A 24,018-nucleotide genomic window follows, 5' to 3' on the forward strand; every position below is an offset into this window, starting at 1 on the left:
GACCTGCTGAAAGCAGGATGCAAAACTCACAGCCGGGTCTGGGACTTGGTGCTCTCTCCTCAACTGTCTGTCATTACCTTCTTCCTCGCTTGCCTCCCTCCTGGGACTTGGGGCTAGAGAAACTGACAGACATCTGTCAGTGACATTGGTGCCACAAAACGTGCGTAAGGGGAATCCACCAAAGGGAAACTCGCACAGACGTGGTGGGCCAGCCTTTATTGTGAGAACTAAGCCCCCGGAAGAGGAAAATCAGCTCTCACAGGATGGCAATGAGGGCACAGCGGGAGTGTTAGAAGGCTGAGCAGGGAGAGGGATACTTAGGAAAGGACTTAGTGGAGGGAGGCAGGGAGAGGGAAAAGAAGACACTGGAGAAAACCAGTTGAAGCAGGCTGGACTTGGAGGAGCCTGTGATGCAGGAGAGCCCTCCTCATTTTCGGGCACCCAGTCCCAGGGCAATGGCGAGGCCCACGACCAACAGGAACATGGCCACGGACAGCAGCACCGTGATGACTACCATGCCACCCGTCCGGGCCATTCCTAACTCAATAGACTCCATGTTCCTTCCTGTCAGAAGAGAAAACTTTAGTGGGTTGGAGGGGTCCCTAGCAGGGCTCACAGCTTAGCCTGGCTAGCCAACCAGCCAGCAACCAGGGCAACAACAGCTATGGCCTCTCCTAGCATCCCCTAGGGGTCACCAAGGAGATTTTTCTAGAGTACCGTTCCTCCTCACAAGGAGTCTTTAGTTCAGCAGATGGATGAACAGGAGGTGGCCAGAGCAAACATTCAACAGGAGAGTGAGAGTCCTCTGAAAACAACCTCCTCTAGGGGATAAAGCCCAGCGCTCAGGTGTGTAGACACTTGAGATGTGAGAGGGGTAGGCATTTTACTTACGAGGAAGCGTAGACATCGGGGTTTCTGGGCTGGACTCGGTGGACGTCCCCTTCTGCACCCGGTAGGAAATGCTTTAGAGGTGGGAGTTGGTAGAAAGCAGAGATCCCGGTAGGAATCCGGCATTTGCGAGGAGCGGTTCCAGCCCCCATCTCCATGGCTATGCCCCGCAACTGCGCCCTCCTGGGGTGGAGGCTCACATTCCGTACCCTTTAGCCCTGTCCTCTTCCTCATTCTTACCAGCATCCCCCAGTTTCTCTTTCTGTGTCCCACGTGTGTCCATCTGGTACCTACTAGTATTTAGTTCCTGGGGTTAGGTTTGTCACTTGATATGCGCTGAGCCGCGTGACGGTGAAGCCAGCCCCACTGTCCACCACGTTCACTAGCTCCCTGCGCCCACGGCATGGAGGCACCACAAACACTGATTCCACCACTAAGGGAAAATAGGAGCGAAAGGCAGAGTCGAGCGTCTAGCAGTGCCATGGAGAACGGGTTAACAGGGAAGACGAAACAGGTACCGGGAAGCCTACCTTTGCTGTCGTTGGCTCTCCGGACCATCAGTGTGGCATTACCTCCCGTGAGGTGACATGGGGGCAAGGCAACTAGCAGGCTTTCTGTTAGCGCCGGAGACAGCAGCCCAGAGAGGCTTGAGATGTTGAAGTCTGTTAGAAAGTCAGGAGGGAATGCAGATGGAGTTAGACTCACTCTCGACTCAGATCTGGCGGCGGGTCATTACAAAGGGCGCAGTCAGGACAGGCCCGTGTGACTCTGACCACCAGATGGCAGGCTTGAGCTGCAAATGGTGGATACGCTGAGCTGCCAGGGGAGCCGGACTAGACTCTATCAGCCTGTCAGTTTCCAACCTCATCCACCCACGCAAACTGTGGATTCTTCTCTACTCCTGGGTCAGGAAGAAGCCTAGGAATTTGTCAGCGGCTCACTACCATCGCTAGTCCTCAACCCCAGCCAGCTACGAGTTTGAGAGTCCTGGAAGAGACAATGCTCCCTGTCTAGAGTTCTAAAACCCTCCTCACTCCCCCCAGAAACAGAGACCTGCAGCCCCCGGAGCCGGGACAGTCAGGAGACCCAGAAACAAGGGCAAGGTCTGGACAGGCAGCGTGGAGGTCATACTGCGCCGAGAGCTGACTGGATCCTGGACCGAGCTGGGGCTTCCTGAGGCCAATGAGGCCCTGCCCCGGGATGGCTGATTTTGTTTGGGGGTAGGAGGGGCTGTTGGGTGGGAATCCAGTCCAACTTGCCTGTCAGACACTGTAGCCTCAGGGAGGGCCCCCAGACAGGTTTTTCAGGATTGGGAGTTGGCCCTCAGGCCCAAAAGGTGATGCCCTGACTGGGTCCTGGCAGCTTAGCTAGCTGCAGGGGAGGATGACTCCTTTGTTTTTTTTTTAAATTATTTATTTATTATGCATACAATATTCTGTCTGTGTGTATCCCTGAAGGCCAGAAGAGGACACCAGATCTCATTACAAATGGTTGTGAGCCACCATGTGGTTGCTGGGAATTGAACTCAAGAGCAGGCAATGCTCTTAACCTCTGAGCCATCTCTCCAGCCCAGGAGAGCTCCTTCTTTGAGAACTTCCATGTCTGAAGCAGAGTTCCTCTGTGTGTGTCTACAGCCATGATAGAGGCTGCTTCTCCCCAAGGAAGTAGGGATCTTTCTAGAAGGGCCATGATTCTGAAGTTGCCCTGGTTTGTAGGGAAAACCCCAAGGAACGAAATGGCTCTGGTTAGTAAGAGCAGAAGAGAGGGAGATTGGTTGTGCGGGGTGGGGATAGCAGAGCCAGAGTTCTGATTCCTAGTGTTGACTCCGGCACAAGATAAGTTGAGGGTGTCAGTGTGAATCTTCAGATTTCTCCAGAGGGTGGGGACACAGGAGGTGAGAGACAGCTTCCAAGGAGGTAGATGTTGAAGTCCAGCACAGATGTCGGGCTCTGGTGTAGACACAGATAGACTTGGGCAGTAAGCATTGGTTCCGCTGGTAGAGAATAAAGAAGAAAAATCTCAGGAAACAAGACACAGGCAGATCCAGAGTTCCAGGCCAGCCTGGGCTACACAGTGAGACCCTGTCTCAAGTCAAGCAGGGTATAATGGTGCACACCTTAATTCCAGCACACAGAAAGCAGAGGCAGGAGGATCTCTGTAAGTTTGAGGCCAGCCTGGTCTACATAGTGAGTTCCAGGACAGTCAGGGCTATGTTGAGAGACCTGTCTCAAACCACAAACCAACAAGGCTGGGTGGTGGCAGCACACATCCTTAATCCCAGCACTCTGGAGGCAGAGACAGGTGGATCTCTGAGTTTGAGGCCAGCCTGGTCTATGGAGTGAGTTCCAGGACAGCCAGGGCTATGCAAAGAAATCTTGTCTCGAGAAAAAAAAAAAACTGAACAAAAATCAGGGCTGGAGAGATGGCTCAGCTGTTAAGAGAACTCAGTATTCACCTAGGGGACTGAGTTCAATTCCCAGCACCCACATGACTGTTCACAACTGTCTGTAGCTTCAAGATCTGACACCGAGGTACATGCACGCCAATGCACATAAACTAAAATAATTAGTAATTTTTTTAAAAAAAAAAAAAAAGACCCCTGAATCAACTAGAACAACAACAAACATCCTCAAGTCAAAATGAGCCAGCGACAAGGAGAACGGTCCAGGGGTGCAGCTCAGTGGAAAGGTGCATGAGGCATGGGTTCCTATCCACAGGACACAAGACCAGCACCGTTTCCTGGTGTCTCCCACCCCTGGCTAAATGAGAGAACTAGATTTGTCAGCCAGAGGGAAGGAGAGCGAACTACTTGGAATGCTGGGCAGTGGCTCCACATTCCCTTGCTCTCCGTGTGCCCTCGCTCTCAGCATGCCCTCAACAGCCATCTTAAGTGGCCCTGCCTTGTCAGCGTGGCACCTGAGACTCAGACAGGTTGTCCCTGGAAAATGGTCAGGTGGGCGTGGGCTTTTCCAGATTGGAGAACTCTGCAGAGCCTGATCTCAGTACCCTCAGTAGCTGCTCCAGAAGCCACTTACTTTCCCTTGTCCAGAGAAAGGGTCAGGGTTCCAGTAGAGTGGGATGCTATAACGTCCTTCCCCCACAGTGGGTGGGTGTAAAGCCCGGGATGTAAGGGGGATAGAAATAAAGACAGAGCCGGGCGGTGGTGGCGCACGCCTTTAATCCCAGCACTCGGGAGGCAGACGGATCTCTGTGAGTTCGAGGCCAGCTTGGTCTACAAGAGCTAGTTCCAGGACAGGCTCCAAAGCCACAAAGAAACTCTGTCTCGAAAAACCAAAACCAAAAAAAAAAAAAAAAAAAAAAAAAAGAAATAAAGACAGAACCTGGGGCTCAGGCAGAGAGTGGGCGGGCTCTTCCCAGAGTGTCTCCAAATTGACTATGCAATGGATTATCGGGGAATTGGTTCAAACACAACTTCTGATTCAGTGGGCCTGAGGTAAAGCTTGAAACTACATTTTTTTTTCTTCTTTCTTTTTTCTTTTTTTTTTTTGAGACAGGGTTTTTCTGTAGCTTTGGTGCTTGTCCTGGAACTAGCTCTTGTAGTCCAGACTGGCCTCACACTCACACAGATCCACCTGCCTCTGCCTCCCAAGGCCTGGGATTAAAGGCGTGCGCTGAAACTACATTTCTTGAACAATTTTTAAATTACACTTATCATCTTGTGTATGTGTATGCCCTCGTGTGCCACAGCACACATGTAGGGGACAGAGGACAGCTTGTGGGAGCTGGGCCTCTCTTTTCACAGTGTGGTTTCTCGGTATCGAAACGCTGATCCTCAGGCTTGGTGGCAGGAGCCTTTACCTGTAGAGCCCTCTCACCGCTTCCTAGAGCTGCATTTCTAAGGCGCTTACAGGTGACACACAGACACACAGACACACACACACACACACACACACACACGCCTCCAATGGAAAGCAGGACAGAGGTTTTTCTCACGCTGCCAGCACAGGCTGCCTTTGGGTGGATTTCTGTGTGTCCTGCTCCACGGCTTTTGTCCCCTTTAGATGAGATCTTATCCCCACTCTACACACTGAAAGATCCGCACACAAAGGAGAACTTGAGGTGAGGAAGAGGGCTAAATGGTGGGATGTCAGGGTCAGGGTATCTTCCTGGCATATCTCAAAACCTCAACATAGCAGGGTGCTTATGCATGGGCCTGGGAGCTCTCTCCTCCCATTTGGGCTAAGGAGGAATCAGGGAGAGAATGGGTTTACTGCAGGGCAGATTGTGTTGGTCCAGTCTTAGGTCCCATTTGAAATTAGGAGTGAGACAAAGTGAGACAGGAAAGGGCATATCTCTGGTCGCATTTTAAAGGGATATGAGGGTCCTGTGCCTTTAAGCCCTCCCATCTCCCTCCAATCTCCCCCCTCACCTTCCCCACCCGAACCCTCCCCAGGTTTCTGGAGGAGCAGAGACGCATCTTCTCCCTGCCCTGCCGAGCTGCTCACTGGCTGCTCTGGAGGCTGTGCTTTGCGGTCTCCATGGAAACCATTAGTTGCTAAGCAACTGGAGCATCATCTGTGCTGAGCTCTCGCATCTAATTATCCCATCACAGCGGCTGAGAAGGGTTTGGGGAGCTAAGAGGAGGGGGAGGCCCAGTGCAGAAGCAAGAGGATAACTCTTTCAGCAGAGCAGATTCACTGACAGTGCCGGAATCATTTAAAGCCACAGCACCCCGCTCCTCTGGAGAATTTCCTAAGGGCCAAGCAGGGGAACCAGGATCACAGGTCCGGAGTCTCTCTCCTGAACTCTATCTTCTCCACTGTCCTCCCCTTGATTCTTGACTCTAAACTCCTTAAAGTTCCCACCCCTTCCTTCTCCCAAATACCCTCCTCCAGCCAACAGGCACTTGTTGCTCCCAGGTTTGCCCCTGGGATAAACTAAGCAGTAAAGATAGAAACGCAGGTTAAGTTCTTGCCCTTCCCTCTTCTGCTCCATCAGTTCCTTGAACAGACCTCTTCTTCTTCCTGGACTAGACTCCCCTTTCCCCCTTCTTGAGCTACAGTACCTCTGCAGCCTGAAGAATCAGGATTAGAACCCAGGTCTGCCTGACCTGTCCCTGACCTGTCCACAGTCCCACTTCAACTAGGCCACTCCTCTATCTCCCAGGGAATTAGAAAACATGTCTGCCTGTCTCCAGGGGTGTGCTAGACACAGATGGTGACCATTACTCTCCTGGCGACGAGAGATGCCTTATGGCTAGGTGAACCACTTTGAACCTCATTTTTTTTTTCAACTTGAAAATGGAAAGGCTCCAGCTGGGTGCACACCTTTAATCCCAGCACTTGGGAGGCAGAGGCAAGCAGATCTCTGTGAGTTCAAGGCCAGCCTGGTCTACAAAGTGAGCTCCAGGATAGCCAGGGTTGTTACACAGAAAAACCCATCTCAGGGGAAAAAAAAGATTTAGGACAAAAATGCAGAAAGAGCATTGAGAGCCAGCTATAATCTAGGTGAGCAGTGGCCATCCTGAGGACTTGGGCCTGCAGGTCAGGAGTGGTGCTCACCAAATATTAGCTTGTTGGGAAGCCTAAGAGCCATTCTTTGGAGATCTAAGGCTGGAAAATGCGTGGCCCTAAGGAAAACGCCATCATCCAGGTCAACACAAACCACACCTTCCAGCTTTGTGGCCTTGGCTAAGCTGTCGCTTCAAGTTGTAGTTTCCATTTCAAATGCATTCGTTTAATTTATTTTATGCACTGTGAGTGTTTTGTCTGCATGTATGCTGTGCACCACTTCTGTGCCTGGTATCCTCTGGAATCAGAAGAGAGCATCGGATCCCTGGGAACTGGGGTTATAGATGGTTGCAAACTGCCATGTGGGTGCTAGGAACTGAACCATGGCCTCTGTAAAAAAAAAAAAAAAAACTGCTGAGCTGTCTCTCCAACCGCTGTAGTTTCCTCTTGATGGGAAAGACAGCAAAGCCTGTCTCCTGGAATATGGTGACTAACATGCCAAATGATTTATTTAAGAGGTCCTAGGACAGTATCTGGTTCAATAAATACTGATTTAAGCAATCCATCTTATTCTCTCTCTCTCTCTCTCTCTCTCTCTCTCTCGTCTCTCTTTCTTTCTTCCTTCCTTCCTTCCTTCCTTCCTTTCTTTCTTTCTTTCTTTCTATCTTTCTTTCTTTGTAGACAAGGTTTCTCTGTGTAACAGTCCTAGCTGTCCTGGGACTCACTCTGTAAACCAGTCTGGCCTCAAACTCACAGAGATCCGCCTGCCTCTGCCTCCCGAGTGCTGGGATTAAAGGCGTGCACCACCACTGCTCAGCCTTTTCTCTCCTTTTTATTAGCCCTCATTTCAGATGAGGAATGAGGGTGCTGAGGTAATAGGTGACAGCCCCAAGGTCACAGAGCAAACAGGGAATGAAGTGGCCTAAATAACTCAGTATTTGCTTTTCCAGTTGTGTCCTTGGCACAAAGAGACATGTTAAGATTTGAAAAACTTAGCCGGGCGATGGTGGCGCACGCCTTTAATCCCAGCACTCGGGAGGCAGAGGCAGGTGGATCTCTGTGAGTTCGAGACCAGCCTGGTCTACAAGAGCTAGTTCTAGGACAGGCTCCAAAGCCACAGAGAAACCCTGTCTCGAAAAACCAAAAAAAAAAAAAAAAAAAAAAAGATTTGAAAAACTTGTCCAAGGGTTAGTGGCCACAGGGTACCAGGCATCCAGAACAGCTTATCTGATTCATTCACTTATTAAACATTGGTAGAAAAATCCCGCTATGGTGGGTTCTATGCCAGACCTTGAGGTACTAAAGCAATGAGATACAACTCCTGCTCTCAGCTGCGGAGTTTTGAGGACTGAACCCCAAGTTGGTCTGCCTGGAGTAAGCAGAGGAAGATAGCCTATAAAGAGGGAGTCGTATCACCAGTCAGTGGTGATACACACCTTTAATCTCAGCACTCTGCAAGCCTAGGCAAGCAGATCTCAGAGTCTGAGGCCAGCCTGGGCTACACAGAGAAACCTTGTCTCAAAAAAACAATCTACCTGCTGAAAGGCTTGGGGACATGAATTATTGTCACACCTGGGAACTACAAACTACACATCTTGGCCAAAAGAAAGACTCAAAGGCAGGGACCTGATGGGAGCTCCGGCTGCAGCCGGACTGCTAGCAACTTTGTAGTTGCCAAGAGTTTAAATTTTTGCCTTGAAGATTCTTCACCTAAGTTCTGGAAGAATCGTTCTGGTAACAATGTAGAGAACCTCAGATCAGGCATGAGGTGAGGAGATTGTGCAACCAAACTATCCAAGAGAATAAAGAAAAACAAGTGTGTCCAGGCCGTGGGCACCAGAATGAAAGGAGCAGGCTGTCGTCATGTCACAGAGACTGACTGGACTCGGTGATGACTGTAGAGTATGTCTAAGGGGAAAGAACAAATGACTTCCAGATTTATAGTTCAGAACAGATTTGAATGGCGGGGGGGGGGGGGAAATGTTCCCTATGGATCCCTTATGTCTGACGTATCATGATCGCAGGCTTCCTCCACGATGATCCGTAATGATCCTTGATTTCTGTTTCCTCACATTTGTGACTCTGTGAAGCTCCCTTCCCATTCTCTCAGAGTTAGTCTGTGCAGACAATAGGATAACCCAGCAAGTAGCCAGGCGTGCTGACGTGTACCTGTGGTTCTAGCTGCAAGAGAGACTATGGTAGGGGGATTGCTTGAGCCATGAGTTTGAGGTCAGCCAAAGCAATACTGTGAGGTTAAACGCAGGATGATCAGAAGCTTGAAGCCACCCTGGTCTACATGAGACATTGTCTCAAAAACAAAGGAAAGGGAAGGCAGGGAACGGAACGGAGCTCGGAATTGCCAGGCATGATACTGCACACCTGTAACCCCAGCATTCAAGACACGGTGGCAGCAGGAGCTATAGGTCAAGACACCCTGAACTATAGAGGTTCCAGCTATAGGATAGATGATGAAACTCTGTCTCAAAAGCCCCCTTTCCTCAGGGTGGCAGAAGCAATGACTCACTTGACGATGACATAGACTTTGCTCCTTGTTCACTCTGGAGGAGGCAGGAGCATTTCCACGGTGAGGTGACGTCTCCATGCAAGGGACTAAAGCCTTAGGCAGCAGTGTGTGACTTGGAGCTAAGTCTAGGAAGCTGCTGGATGATTGCATTTCACTTGACATCCTCACCGTGCCTTCTTGAGGCAAAAGCAGGCCCCTGGCTCTTGCCCAGATGCCTGACTCTCAAAACAAAATAATCACCTTTACAAGTCACTACATTTGTGGCAGCTTCCCTGCTATAACAGCTAACCAATACAATCACAGTGGGAAGCAGCCAGGAGGACATTACAATGGGGCACTGAGTTGTTGACACAGAGGACTGGCATGTGACAGCACTCTCCTCTTGGCTGTGGAAGGAGGCCCTTGCAAAGACTGTAAGAGAAGAAGGCAGTGACCAACAGGCTTCTGGGCTGGCGAGAGGGAGAAGAGGAAGAGAGTTCTGTAAAGAAGAAATGGATATTCACTAGGAAAGAAGGAGGAAGTAGATGGAGTTCCCAGACTCCATGGTGCGTTAGGGCTGAAGAGCCGGTTGAGGGTGCTTGCTGCTCTTCCAGAGCTCAGTTTCCAGCGTTGGGAAGGGAAGCTCACAATGTTGTGCCACTCCAGCTCAGGGACTCTGACTGCTCCATCAGCCCTCTGAGGGCAACCACACACATTCGAGGCACATGCTCACACATGCACATAAATTGAAAAATAATTTAAAACTCTTTAAAAATGAGATGTCAGAGCCTTGTGGTGGTGGTTCATGCCTTTAATCCCAGCACTCGGGAGGCAGAGACACAAGATGATCTCTGAGTTCAAGGCTAGTCTGGTCTACAAAGCAAGTTCCGGTCATGGCTACACCTGACCGGACACTTTCAAGAAACCCTGTCTTGAAAAACATAAAACAAACAAACAAACAAAACGTCAAGTTGTAATGAAGATCAGGATTGGAGAAAAAGAGTAAAAGTATCCACTGGGCCTGGTACCCTAGGGGTTCTCCCTAACCTTGGGGAGGAAGCAGAAACCAAACAGCCAGAGCCTAGACGTGATTGGCGGGTGAGGTTCTATCGTCAGAACAGGGCAGACGGATCGGAAGTGCACATGCTGTTCTTGTGGAGGACCCAGGTTTGGGTCCCAGCATCCCTGTGGTGGCTCACAGCTGTCTGTAACTCCAGTTCTGGGGAATCCAATGCCCTCTTCTGACTTACAAGGGCACCGCGCACACATGTGCTGCACAATATATACACATGCAAAACTCTCATATACAAAAAAAACCAAGAATAAATAGATAAAGCCAGGCATGGTGACTTTAATCCCAGCACTCGGGAGGCAAAGGCAGGTGGCCAGCCTGGTCTACAGAGCAAGTTCTGGGACAGTCAAGGCTACACAGAGAAACCCTCTCTTGAAAAACCAAAGAAGCAAAACAAAAGAAGTTATCAAGAAATAAGTAGCAGTAAATAGCAAAGGGAAATATTAAAACACATGCCAAAAAAGATACAGGGAAGAGATGATTCGAATTAATGAAAGTCTTCTGGAAGGTGGGGGATATGGAGCTCTGCTCAGAGAGGTGGCATTGCGGGTCTCTGAGTGATGCCGTCTCCCTGCAGAGGGGAGATGAGGGCAGGCCTGCTGAAAAATGCCCTTGCCGGAGAGTGGTGTGGGAAAGGCAGGAGGCGGGAGGCCAAGGCTGAGGGACTAAGGGGGAATCCTTCCTGAAGCCTCTGGCTTTTCTGGTGAAATGAAAAACTCAGTGGAGAGAAGAGCTTGGGGCCAAAGAAGCTTGAAGCAGCCCTTGGGGGAGTTGGGGTGCAAGATTCATAAGGCTCCAGAGAAAGGCTGTATTGATGGAGATCACTCCACTTTTCCCAGGGTCTACTGTCTTCGGGGACACCGACTACTCTAGGCTCTCTGAAACTGAACCAACAGGATAGATAATCTCAGTTAATAAATAAAGTTCTAAAAGGAGTTCCTGTAGCCTCAGCCTCCAGGGGAGATGGGCCCGTGGACATGCACCACACGTAGCCAGGGATCCCTGTTCTTATCTTATTGTCCTTTGCAAAATAGGATTTTTTTTCTATTTTCTATAATTTGCCAAAGAGGAAATTTAAATGGACTGGCGTGGGGGCGTCTGGGAGGACTTCCTGGAGGAAACAGGAAGGAGGCGGAGAGACTAAAAGTGTAGGAATTAGCAGAGAGAACTCTGAGAGAGGAGTGGAGGGAGGGAGGAGATTGCTGCAGGCTGAGAACCCACAGATTCAAAGTCAGAGAATGGAATCTGGAAAAAGCACTGGAGACGTAGCTGAGGCCAGATGAGATTTTAGACTCTCCAAGAGTTGGTCTCTCCTCCTTCCTTGTCCTCCTCTTCCCTCTCCTTCTCCTTCCTTCTCTTCCTCTTCCTCCTCTTCCCCCTACTTTTCTCCAGATCTGGGAATTGAACCCCGGGGCTTCCCTCATGTTGGGCAAGCACTCTACTGCTGAGCACCCCTCAGGGTCAGGAGTTTTAGTTTCTACCCTAAGGATAAAATCCCCTTTGAGAATTTTAAAATGGAGAGTATGGTGATCGGGTTTGTGGGTTTTTATTTGTTTTCAAGACAGGGTTTCTCTCTGTAGCGGCCCTGACTTTCCCAGAACTCACTCCGTAAATTAGGTTGGCCTTGAAACTGGCAAAGTGCTGCCTCTGCCTCCCAAGTGCTGGAATTAAAGGTGTGCACCACCACCGCCCGCTTCAGGCTTGTGTTTTACAAAAATGCCTGTAGTGAAGCAGCTGAGTTGGACGAGCAGCTTGGAGAGATATTTCGAGGCTGCTGAGATCACATTCCAGACAGAAACTGATAGGAAAAGGGCTGGGTGAGGGCGAAATGACAGAGCCTGGAGTCAGCGAGGAGGCTAGGGACAGCTTTGGAAGCGTGGAGAGCATTGTTAGGGATGTCTTCCTGTGCTGACTTGGGCAACCGCACCAAGGGCAGAGCTCTTACTAGTCTAGAGAGGCCAAGGTGAATGTTTCTGTTTTAAAGTTGCTAGTTGAGGTGCCTGAAGATATCGAGGTACATAGCATGTGCGATTTACTGTACAGGCGGGGCAGTCTGTCAGTACAGGGGTGGCCAGCGGAAGCCTTGGGGAGTATGTGCAGGAGAGCCCAAGGAGCCTTGACATCTGTGGACGAAGGAAGAGTGAGGCTTGCAAAGGAGCTTGAGAAGCTTCCTTAAAATACAAAAGAGCAGGAGAGATTGTCCTCCCAGGTGCTCAAAGAGGGAAGCCCGCAGAGCGGACGAGCAGCAGAAGCAGTAGCCGGCAAAGCAGAGAGATGTGCAATCTGCTCCTGGCTTTGGCAAGGAGGAGCCGCTGGGAAGCTCTTCAGACCCAGACAGTAGGTGCTAGGGCTGATGATGTGGCTCAATCATAGGGCGTTTGCCTAACAGGCACAGTGCCCTGTGTCCCATCCTTGGCAGTGCAGGACAACAGTAGCTTGTACTGGGAGACATGTGAATGAGAAGATGGGCAAGAGGATACTAAAGACAAACGCTGAATCGAGATGGGTCCAGGACTCCCTAAAAGACCAAGAGGAAGGACAGGACCAGAGGAAGATCAGAGAGGGATATTCTTTCCTAAGCTTTATCACATATTTCCTAAGACCTTCTGGGCCCCTGCAGTGGTTTGAATGAGAATGGTCCCCATAGGCTCGTATATTTGAATGCTAGGAGGTGTGACCTCATTGGAGAAGGTCTGGCCTTATTGGAGGAGGTGTGTCCCAGGGGGTCAGCCATCTCTCCAGCTCCCCCCACCCCAACTGCCATTTTTAACCCCTCTTGAAGTCTATCCAAATCTGACACCGCCAGTAGGGACTTTCGAGTTAGAGTGTAGCCCCAGCCAGTCCACAGCTCTGGCAGTCAAAGGTTGACCCCAGGAAGAAGAACAGAGTTATGGGAAGAGTCAACAATGCTTTGAATCCTCTCCCATCCTCTGAAGTGGGTGGGTAGGTTTGGCAAGGCTGATCAGGTCACAGCCTGGTGCTGGCCTCTCACCTCCCTGGCCCTGCTTGATACGCACATGAGATGCTGGTGCCCTTCGCAAAGCTGTCATTTGTACAGAAGTCCAAAGGATGGGGGGAGGGGGACATTTTCCCTCCTCTCCCGCCATCCCTGCTACCACTTGTAGGGACCTGCAGGCACACAGCCCATCCCCAGTCACTCTGTTTGAACCTGCACACTGGAGGCTGCTGTTTCCCCAGTTCCTCACATGCCCCAGTTCAGGCTCTGAGTTCTCAGGACTGCTAGAAATAGCCTGGCCTCTGTGCTTCCCACTGCCATCTTCCTGCCCCAGGAGTTTCTCAACCTCTTGGCTTCTCCAAGGCTGCTTTCAGAAGTACCCTGGGCCTCCCACTGAGCCCAGAATGCTAAGCCTCCCTGGCTGTGCTCACAAGAATGGAGGCAGGCAGGGCGGTGGGGATGGTAGGGTGGTGAGGGGGCTGGGGGGAGAGGGGTGCACGCCTTTAATCCCACTACTCAGGAGGCAGAAGCAGGCGGATCTCTCTGAGTTTGCAGCCAGCCTGGTCTACAGAACTAGTTCCAGGACAGGCTCCAATGCTACCAAGAAACCCCGTCTTAACAAACAAACAAAAAGAGGGGAGGCAGAACCTCCAAACTAGCATGTCCTCAGATCAGCTTCCCGAGTGTGCAGCCTGCCTTAAGGGCAAGCCGAAGAGTGAGGAGCAGGCTCCCGAGGTAGGCAGAGGGCTGGGAGGAGCAGAGGGTCCAGCCCTCTGGGTGCTACCTTCCAGCTCTGACCTTGAACTCAGGTGACTGTCTCTGAACGGTGGCTTGGCTGTGACTTCGCTTCACAGATCAGGGAAGATGAAAAAGGACAGAAGGCTCGGGGAGCCCACACAGCACTCGACAAATAGTAGAGTGCTTAAAACAAGTTCTCCTTCCTCCTCGTTGGGGCTCTGAAGGAAGGGGGAGGCCAGGGACACCTGGAAGTAAGACTGCAGCTGTATTCTGTCTCCCTCCACACTAGAGCTTGGGGCCCCTTCACCACTGTGTTTGTCTCGTGGGCTGAAGGAAGTCTATTAGTGAGGGCCTGATAACGAGAGGACTGCCTCTGGGACCCTCACCCTAGCACATACAAGATCCCCTAAAATTCATAATCCGATTTATATTCCTATTCCCTCCGCTGGACCTGTCACCATGGCAACAGTTTTCTCAGTTGCACTTCATCAGCTTCTCAGCAAATCTTTTTTTTTTCCTGCCTCCCAATTCAATCTCTCTTTTCTCATCCTCTATTGGTCTGCTCTTCTGCGGGTTCAGGGTCCTCCCCTTTCCATCTCAGCTGCTCCAGGTCCCTCTGGTCTTCCCTCATGCAGATCTCTTTCTTGGGCCTCACTCCCATCTCCCCCTCCTCAAATCTAAAGCTGTAGCCACCAGCTGAGGTCTGTTGGTTAGACAGGAACTCGTGTCCCTTTTGGGACCAGGACAGAGAAGGGCGTCTCAGAGGGACAGAGTTTGGACCCCAGTGGATTCTGGGAGAGCTCTGCTGCAGTGAAAGATGGGGACGGGGGTCAGGGCTGCAGCCCTGGACAATTTCTGCTTCTGCACTGGGTCAAAATCAATCTTTTTTGGGGGGTGGTGGAGGGGGTGGTTTCGAGACAGGGTTTCTCTGTGTAACAACCCTGGCTGTCCTGGAACTCCCTTTGTAGATCGGACTGGCCTCGAACTCATTGAGATCTGCCTGCTTTTGCCTCCCAAGTAATGGGATTAAAGGCGTCCGGCACCACCGCCCAGCTCAATCTTCTCTTGAGTGTGTCCTGTATGATAGTCTCCCTGGTTCACCCTTGGAGACGCTCAGCCAATGTCTTTCAGTCAACACCAGTATGGGGTTCATCCTCCAAGACTAACCTGGTTTTGACTTCTCTCTCCTCGAAGTTCACTTAAGTCTCTTCATGCCTTCACTGGTCATAGGGGGTGGATCCTATTGTCATGTCCTAATGCAGTCAGCCTAAGCATGAACTGCCTCTGGATTGCCCTGTGTTCAGTGTATAAACCTCACTATCCCTCTAAGGCTTGAGGCTAGCCTGGGCTATGTGAGGCCCTGACTGGGGAGGGTTATAGTATCCCATTTCTCAGGTACAAAGTTAGAGGAAGGCTACCTGTGACCTTCATTTCCCGCAGCAGCTTTCCTTGGGAGGGCTCTCATGTCTGCCCCTTGCTGTGACAGCTCCTCCTAGGCAACCCTAGATCAAGCATCCCACCGGGCATTTTGCATACTCACTGAAGGGCCCCGTGGCAGTCACCCTTGAGAAGCCAAACCTCTCACACACACCTTCCGCCCCTCCCTTTCTCCTGATCTCTCTGTTTCCTTTATTATTTATTGAGCAGCTACTGTGTTCCACTCACTTTACACACAACACCAACACCTCGGTTCATTGTCAGAATGTTTGATCAGAGAGTTATTATCCCCTTTTCCAAGAATACGCCGGCGCTCAGAGTGGTTAATCCACCCAAGCTAGTCAGCCAAAAGCTGGCGCTCAAATCCAGACTTGGAGCTCTCCAAAATTAGTGCGTTATTTTTTATTTTTTAATTTCTTGCTACACGGCACTGTCCTCATATGGCTCTTCCAGCTCAAGAGGCTTCGGAGCCTTTCTGGTTCCTTGTTCTCTGGTTGGACCCTGAGGCTCCTCTGATCCAGGGCCTCCCACCTCAGTGTCTCCTACAAGTATGAGCTAATTACTCAGAGTGACGTGAACTGGTGTGAACTTGAATTGAACATTTGTGTTCTGCCTGTCTGTCCTCATCTCTAGCAACTAAAATTCTTTTTGCCCCCTCCCTACATAAGGACCTCATGTAGCCCAGGCTGGCCTCAATTGCTTATGAGGAATATATATGGAGAATATATATTATGGAGAATGGCCTTGAACTCCTGAATCTCCAACGTCCACCTCCCACAGTGCTGGTGTTACAAGTGTGCACCACCATGCCTGGCCAAAAATCTTAATTAACGGGTTATATCATATAGTATCCCCTTTCTCAGACACAAGGAAGGAAAAATAAACACCAAGATACAGGGTAAGGATCCAAACATCATCTCCAGGTGTGGACTGGTGCGTAAACCTAGCGAGATGAAATGTTCTGAGATGCTCCAGAGCCCTTGGCACACAGTGGGGCGGGCAGAACACGGAAGCAGTTCTGGTGGAAGAGAGCCAGGGTTCTGAAGGAGTCATCAGCACAATATGGAAGCTGAAGTCAGATTCCATTTATTTATTTAGACAGGGTGTGATGTACCCAAGACATTGACCTTTTAAAAAGTGTTTATAATCGTCTTGTGTGCGCGCGTATGACCTATGAATGTGAGGGTCCGAGGACAGCTCGGCAGACTTGGTTCTCTCCTTCTCCCTTTTTTGGGTTCCAGGAATTGAGTTCAGGTCATTAGATTTGAGAGGGAGAACTTTACTGATGAGCCGCTTCTGGGACCCAGCTCCAAACTTCTGATTCTCCTGCCTCAGCACTTGGGGGCTGGGTTATTGAGGGTACCACCATCCTCAGTTGTGATTTTTGTTTTTTAACAGGGTCTTTCTTTGTAGCCTTGTCTGGCCTGTAGACGAGGCTAGCCTTGAACTCGAGCAGAGATCTGCCTGCCTCTGCCTCCTGTGCTGATTAAATGTAAGCAACACCCATGCTTGACTACCCTGCTCAGTTTTATGCCTTTCTGGGGATCATGAATGCTAAACAGAAAAGAAAGAAGAGACCAACTCCACAAAATGTCCTCTGATGCCCCCCTGCCCACCTACATAACATTTGTTCTTCCATACACAGGAGTTTTCTGTGTAGTCTTGATTTTCCTGGAATTCGCTCTGTAGATCAGGCTGGCCTTAAACTCACAGAGATCCGCCTGCCTCTGCTTCCCAAGTGCTGGGACTAAAGGTGTGTGCCACCACTCAGCTGATACATGCTTTTAGTGTCAGGGCTAGAGACAGGCAGTCTTTGGTTCACTGGCCACCCAGCCCAGCCCGTGAGAAGTTCTTTGTCCAAACACAAGGCAAGGGGCTGAGGGGACATTTCAAGGCTAAGAGCACTTGTTGCTCTTGCAGAGGATCTGGGTTTGGTTTTCAGCACCCACATGGTGCCTGACTGCAGTTCCAGGGGCTCTGATTCCCTTTTCTGGCCTCTGGGGCACCACACAGGCAAACACTCATATACATTAAAATTTTTTAAGGCCAGAGGATGGTGGTGCACACCTTTACTTCCAGCACTCCAGAGGCAAAGGCAGATAAATCTCTGAGTTCATGACCGGCCTGGTCTACAGAGTGAGTTCCAGGACAGCCAGGGCTACACAGAGAAACCTTCTCTTGAAAAACCACAAAGGTAGGCTGGAGAGATAGCTCAGTGGTTAAGAGCATTGCCTGCTTTTCTAAATGGTCCTGAGTTCAATTCCCAGCAACCACATGGTGGCTTACAACCATCTGTAATGAGATATGGTGCTCCTTTCTGGCCTGCAGGCAGAATACTATACACATAATAAATAGATCTTTAAAAAAAAAACACAGAGATAAATATTTTAAAAAGGCAGACCCCTGTCCACACACACACTCTAAGGAGTTGAAGGTTATTTTGTCATCTTCAGCTGACACCATAGTCGCTGCCAGCCTGGGGTGCATGAGGTTTTGTCTCAGGGTTGGGGAAGAAGGGTTGGTCATTGCTAAAGCTCAGATATGTGAAGGGCTATAAAGGGCTATAAAGGGCTTCCACTGTGTGACTCACGGGGTAGAGAGGGCCAGTTGTGAAGCTCAGTTCCATGGGGATCACTGGGAGACGGGAGTTCAGCTCAGAGGAGGGAAAAGCAGACACAAAGTGGACAGGGCTGCCTTAGAGACATAAGCTCCCTGTTGCTGGAGCTGTACAAGATGGTTCTGGAACACTGCTTGCAGAGATGTTGCAGGAAGTGCGCTAACAGATTTGAACTAGGCAGCTGGTCTTTGAGATCCAGATCTGTGATTGCTCCTGTCTTTGCTGCCTGCCCTTCCTGCCTCTCACCCAGCCCTCTGTGCCCCCCTGAACCTACCTGACCACATTCCAGAGCAGGTCTGTTTCTTCCTTCTCCATCATGTCTGAAGATAGCACCCCCCCATCCCACTACCTATTACATAAATGTCTCATTTTATTTATTGTCTTTTGTTGCTCTGTCATTGTCCCTAGCTTACCTCAAGGACAGGTACCTGAGTTACCTGTTTCTGGATAAAAAAGATAAAAAAATGTACTACTGATCATCCAGGTGTAGTGGTGCATACCTGTACATCTAAATACTTTGGGAACAAAGGCAGGAATATCTCAGATTCAAGGCCAGCCAGGGCTACATAGCAAGACCCAATCCCCCAAAATAAAAACCAAAGGTCAGGTGGTGGTAGCACGTGAATCCCAGCACTTGGAAAGCAGAGGCAGGTGGATCTCCGAATTTGAGGCCAGCCTGGTCTTCTTAGAGAGATCCAGGATGATGAGGACTACATAGACTCCATCTGTAATCAACAACAAAACCTTATCTCTGATGCTCCCCGATGCCTGCTTTTCTCCCAACCAAGATAATTTTATTCCTCAACTTGTAGGAACTCTTGTCATGGCTTGCTCTTTAGGGCTTTGTAGCACAGAAGCGAGAAGGCAGAAGAGTTTGGACAACGCAGGCAGTGGAAAGTAACTTTGTTTCAGAATAGAGGGGAAGAAAAAAGGAAAACAAGAAAACAAAGACAAGGAGCTGCTGGGGGGCTCTGGGTGTGAAGTGCTGGTGAAGGCTGCGAGGTGGAGCAGAGAGGTCGAGGAATTGAACAGGTCTGGCTGTGAGTTGCAAAGTGATGGCCACCCGGACATTCAGACCAACTGGAGTTCTTTTGTTAATTTGTTTTTATTTTATGCATACGGGTGTTTTGCCTGCATGTATGACTGCGCACCACTTTGTGTGCAGTGCCCACTGGGACCAGCAGAGGGCGTCAGATCCTCTGGGATGGCAGTTACTGGTGACTGTAAGCTGCCATCTGGTTGCTGAGAATCCAACAGGGGTCCTCTGAAACAGCCTGTGCTCATAACCAGCAAGCCTACTCTCCAGCCCCCCAAACTGGAATTCTTTTCTGCAATTGTTAATATTTGAATTGTGAGTGCCCCACATATATTTGGTTCATATGTCCCATAATTTTCACAGGACCAAGCATGGGGCCAGAGTGTAGGTGTCCCCCGTAAGCAGACCCTTGCTCCTACAGATACTGCACACATGCCCCTAAGGCTGTAGGAGCCTGTAGGAAGATTTCTAGAAATGAAAGATCATTCCTTTGCCAAGTGCAGTATGGTTTTGTTGATGACGCTGTTGTTGTTAAAGCCATGGTGTCGTTTCCAGGTCAGCTAGGGCTGTACACAGAGAAACCCTGTCTCCAAAAACCAAAAGAAAAGCCGGGCGGTGGTGGCGCACGCCTTTAATTCCAGCACTCGGGAGGCAGAGGCAGGCGGATCTCTGAGTTCGAGGCCAGCCTAGTCTACAAGAGCTAGCTCCAGGACAGGCTCTAGAAACTACAGGGAAACCCTGTCTCAAAAAACCAAAAAAAAAAAAAAAAAAAAAAAAAAAAAGAAAAAACACAAACACCAAAACCCCCCAAACTACAACAACAAAAACCAAAACACAACAACAAAACCCATATAACCCAGGCTGATTCTGATTGAGGCTGTAATCCCAGCATTCAGGGATTACAGGTGTGTCCCTATGCCTGACCTCTTAGAACCACTTTCTAACCTGGGATTATGAGTTACCAATGCCCTAGGAGTTAGAACTGGCTAATGGGTTGGGTGGTGGCAGCTCATGCCTTTAACCCCAGCACTCAGGAGACAGAGACAGGTAGATCTCTGTGAGTTCAAGGCCAGCCTGGTCTGCAGAGTGAGTTCCAGGACAGGCTCCAAAGTCACAGAGAAGCAGAGAAGCCCTGTCTCTATCCCACCCCCCCCCCCAAAAAAAAAACTGGTTAACGGTCTTGACAGATCTTCATGAGGCCTGGGGAAGGGTGTTTGTCTGACATCTGATGTCACATGTCACAGAGCTCTTTGGGTCTGACTGGGACACGACTCTGCCTGGCCCAGGGCTTTTTCTTTTTACAATCTAGTGATTATAGAATGAACTAGAGCGCTACATGCATATAAATAGAGACATGACAAGGGGGGAGGGGTCTGGGAGCCCTGAGCACCCCACACTCTGGGAAAGATCCAGATAAGGAAGCCAAGATTGCCATTCCAGCTCAGAAAGCTCCACGGGGAAAGGAGCCAGGCACAGGAAGGAATCCAATGGAAAGTTGGAAGCGAGGCACCGCCATGGTGTTGTGGAAAGAGTCTGGACGGGGTTCTAGAAGGCCTGGTCACCTCCCGGCTAGTGCTTGCCAGCCACGTGACTTTGCGTAAGTCTGTCAGCACCCTCTGAACCTTCTCTTCCAAATGATCGTTCCACAGGCCTGCACAGAAGAGCAAATTAGGCAGTATGCGCGCATATTCTGCGAGTGCTCCCTGCTCTCAGTGCAACCTTCAGAAAGGCTCCAGCCCTTAACTCGAGGATTAAATGGCGGGAATTTTGTCTCCAAGATGCAGAGCTGGCAGAACAGTTGGGCAGCAGGCCAAGAGAGGAGGAAAGTGGCTACAGCTCTTTCTGGGCCCCTGCCTCTCTGACAGCGTCTCTTGGATTATTCGTTTAGCCCTGTTGGGGATTGAACTCAGAACCCTGAACATGCGAGACTGGCACTCTACCCTTGAGTCATCCCACCAGCCCTTCTTAAGAATGTCCTAGTAAAGTCAGGTGGTAGTGGCACACACCTTTAATCCCAGTATTCAGGAGGCAGAGGCAGGCAGGCAATCTCCAAATTTGAGGCCACCCTGGTTCCAGGACAGCTAGGGCTGCACAGAGAAAACTTGTCTCAGGAAGAAAAAATGCCCTTGTAGTCTGAGCTCTTGTGAAATGGGAGAATTGTTTGACCCTGAGAGTTTGATATGAGCCTGAACAATCCCTACCTCAGCAAAGACTCTTGCACTGATCGGATGAAGTGGTTTTTCCCTTCACCAGTCTGTTAGTAGTTGCTAATAGGTCTGTTAGTAGTTGGGGTGGTGGGGCAAACCTGTATTACCAACACTGTCAGGCTTGGTTGGCTGGGAGGGGTGTAGAGATGGTTTGAAGCCAACCTAAGCTACTAAGCTAAGTAGACCCTCTCTCAAAACAAATAGCCAGGGGCTGGAGAGCTGACTCAGCAGTTAAGAGCGCTGGTTGCTCTTCCAGAGGACTCCGGTTCAGTTTCCAGCACCCACATGGCAGCTCACACTGTCTGTTTCTCCAATTCCTGGGGATTTGACACCTTCATAACAAAGCATATAAAATAAATTATAAAGGAAAAAAGAAGCTACATCCAGGTGTGATGGGCCACGCCCATAATTGCAGTACTTTGGAGGCAAACACAGAAGGACTGCCGAAAGCTTGGGGCCAGCCTGGGCTACAGAGTGAAGACCAGGTCAGTCAGGCCTACACAACAAGGCCTCTTTTCCCCAAACAACAGATGAAACCAAGGAATAGCCAAGTCAACCAAAGCCTGTTACTGTAGTGATATTTCATTTGTATTTTAATAAATAAGGCTTGCTTGAAGATCAGAGAGTAAAACAGCCCCACTGGCCAGCCTTACAGACCAGGCAGGGGTGACAGACATCTTTAATCCCAGTAGCCACACTAGTTTGTCATAAAAACTGGGTGGTAGTGGTTGCAGGCCTTTAATTCCAGCCCTAGAGAGGAATATAAAATGAAAGGAGACAGCTCTCAGCCAATCTCATCCTGAGAATTCCTGGAGGCATCACCATTTTGAAACTGAGGTAGAAATGAGAGCCAGGGGCTGGCTGTTTTGCTTTTCTGACCTTGAGGTTGAACCCCAATTTTTGTCTCTGGGTTTTTATTAATCATGCTACATGTTACTGAATTGCTTTTTTCAGGGTGATGAGGTACTTATGGGCCTGTAGAGACGGCTCAACGCTTAAGAGGAGTGGCTGCTCTGTTGGGTTCAATTCCCACCCAGCACCCACATGGCAGTTCACACTGTCTGAACTCCAGTTTCAAGAGATCTGATGCCCTCTTCTGGTGTCTTTGGCACTATACACAAGTAATGCACAGACATACATGTAGACACACCAATATGTCTAAGAACAAATACAATTTCAAAAAAAGATACAAATAATTCACCCAATTCTTTTTCTTCTATTAAAAGTTTTTTTAATGGAATGTATCAATATATCAGATATGTTGGCATACAACTTTACTGCCAACACTTGGGAGGCAGAGGCAGGCAGTTCTCTGGTTTCAAGGCTAGCCAGACCTACAAAGTGAGTTCCAAGACAGCCAGGGCTACACAGAGAAACCCTGTCTTGGAAAACCAAAAAAAGGAATCCCTTTAAGAATTTGCATGTTGCCAGGCTGGTGGCACATGCCTTTAATCCCAGCACTCGGGAGGTGGATCTTTGTGAGTTCAAGGCCAGCCTGGTTTGGACTACAGAGCAAGTTCCAGGACAGTTAAAACTGTTACACAGAGAAACCCTGTCTCATAAAACAAAAAAACAAAAAACAAAAAAATTTGCATATCATCCTTGTGTGCTTGCTAATCTCTGTATCTTTCCCTTTTTTCTTTGTTTTGTTTTGTATATGTGCTGCCAAAGTGAGCACTAAAACGTATTTATTTATTCATTCATTTATTTATTTATGGGGGTGTCTCTCTCCACATGCATGTCTGAGAACAGTTAGTGAGACTTGACTCTCTCCTCCTACCATGTGGGTCTCTGGGACTGAAGTCTGGTAGGCTTGGCAGCAGATACCTTTACCCACTGAGCATCTCAGTAGCCCTGTTGGTTTTTAACATTTGAAGAAATAAGCCTAGAAAGTGATCCGGGCAGGGTCCCACTATTCTGGTCTTTCAGGCCCAGTCTTCTTTCCTTGGAGAACACAGAGGGAGGAGGTCTCGGAACTCTCTCCAGTTACGTGGAAGCAATCTCCTGCTGCACTCTTTAGGGTTCCAGCAAGGTGTGCACTGTCTCCCTAGGATAACAGAAGTCTAGATACTGCCTCCTTTCATGCCTAACTCAGGAATAGTATTTTTAACCTAAGCTTCCTCCTCACAGGAATTGGAATTCTCAGTGTATTGCCTGTTCCTAGCAAGACCATTGGCTGTGTGAAGGCAAGGACCATATCGTGTTACCAACACAAATCTTGTGTCCGGGCCAGTGTTTGGAACATAGGAGATCTTCAATAAGTATTTACTGAATGACTAAGAAACAGAGTTGGTCAGAGGAACGCTGAGAGAAAAGGGAGAGTTGGTTATCAAAGCTCACAAGGAGAGCTGGGCATGGTGGAAAAGGCCTGAACCCTCCCACTTTGTAGGTTAAAGGGAGGGAGGTGCCAGTTGGCTAGCTTGGGCAACTTAGAGAGACCGGCTTCAAATTTTTAAAAGGAATATGAAGAGGGCTAGGGAACTGAGGTCAGAGGTAAAGTGTTGCCTAGCACCAAGCGATCCCAGGTTCAGTAGCTGGCAATACAAATAGCCCGCACTCAGAACTACTTCCACAAAAAGGAATTTTAGCTAGAAGGTAACGGGAACCAAAGGGAGGAAGAAAAAAGAAAGCAGGATGATCGAAAGAGAGGATGCTAGCTGGGGGTGGTGGCACACACCTTTAATCCAGCAGAGGCAGAGGCAGGTGCATCTCTGGGAGTTCGAGGCCAGCCTGGTCTACAGAGTGAGTTCCAGGACAGCTAGGGTTGTTACAGAAAAACACACCCTGTCTCGAAAAACAAAAACACAAACAAACAAACAAACAAAAAGTCATTGACTTTCCTGACCCGGAGGCTTATGCTGGGTTTAGGAGGAAGCAGGGCGGAGCTGCTAGAACCCTTCGAACTGGGCAAATCCAGGAGAGAGACAACTTGGCTAGAAGGGAACCCAGGTGAAGGGAAGTTGGGGAGCTTTGAATCTGGCAATCTGGCGCTGCGTTTGCATTTGATGCTGAGCCTGGGGGTCTGAGAAAGACTGGGGCACCGGAGAGGAAGCAGCAAAGAGGAGGAGTCTTCTTACTGACCCCCTCTGTTAG

General features: G+C 49.5%; 1 protein-coding gene across 2 annotated transcripts; it reads right to left on the reverse strand.

Annotated features, from left to right (window-relative positions):
- Window positions 1-324: 324 nt before the first annotated feature.
- Window positions 325-2,017, reverse strand: Upk2 (uroplakin 2). Of its 2 annotated transcripts, none has more exons than XM_038324415.1 (5): window positions 1,942-2,017; window positions 1,419-1,550; window positions 1,183-1,321; window positions 892-962; window positions 325-564 (listed from the first exon to the last, which is right to left on the reverse strand). In XM_038324415.1, exons 1-5 carry the CDS (start codon window positions 2,015-2,017, stop codon window positions 428-430), a joined length of 555 nt encoding a protein of 184 aa, XP_038180343.1. In that variant the 3' UTR covers window positions 325-427. The 2 variants fall into 2 exon arrangements, with proteins under 2 accessions (XP_038180343.1, XP_038180344.1); XM_038324416.1 differs by having other exon boundaries at window positions 325-560; window positions 888-962.
- Window positions 2,018-24,018: the final 22,001 nt, after the last annotated feature.

The sequence above is a fragment of the Arvicola amphibius genome, chromosome 3, assembly GCF_903992535.2.
Source record: "Arvicola amphibius chromosome 3, mArvAmp1.2, whole genome shotgun sequence".
NCBI classification, from domain to species: Eukaryota; Metazoa; Chordata; class Mammalia; order Rodentia; family Cricetidae; genus Arvicola; species Arvicola amphibius.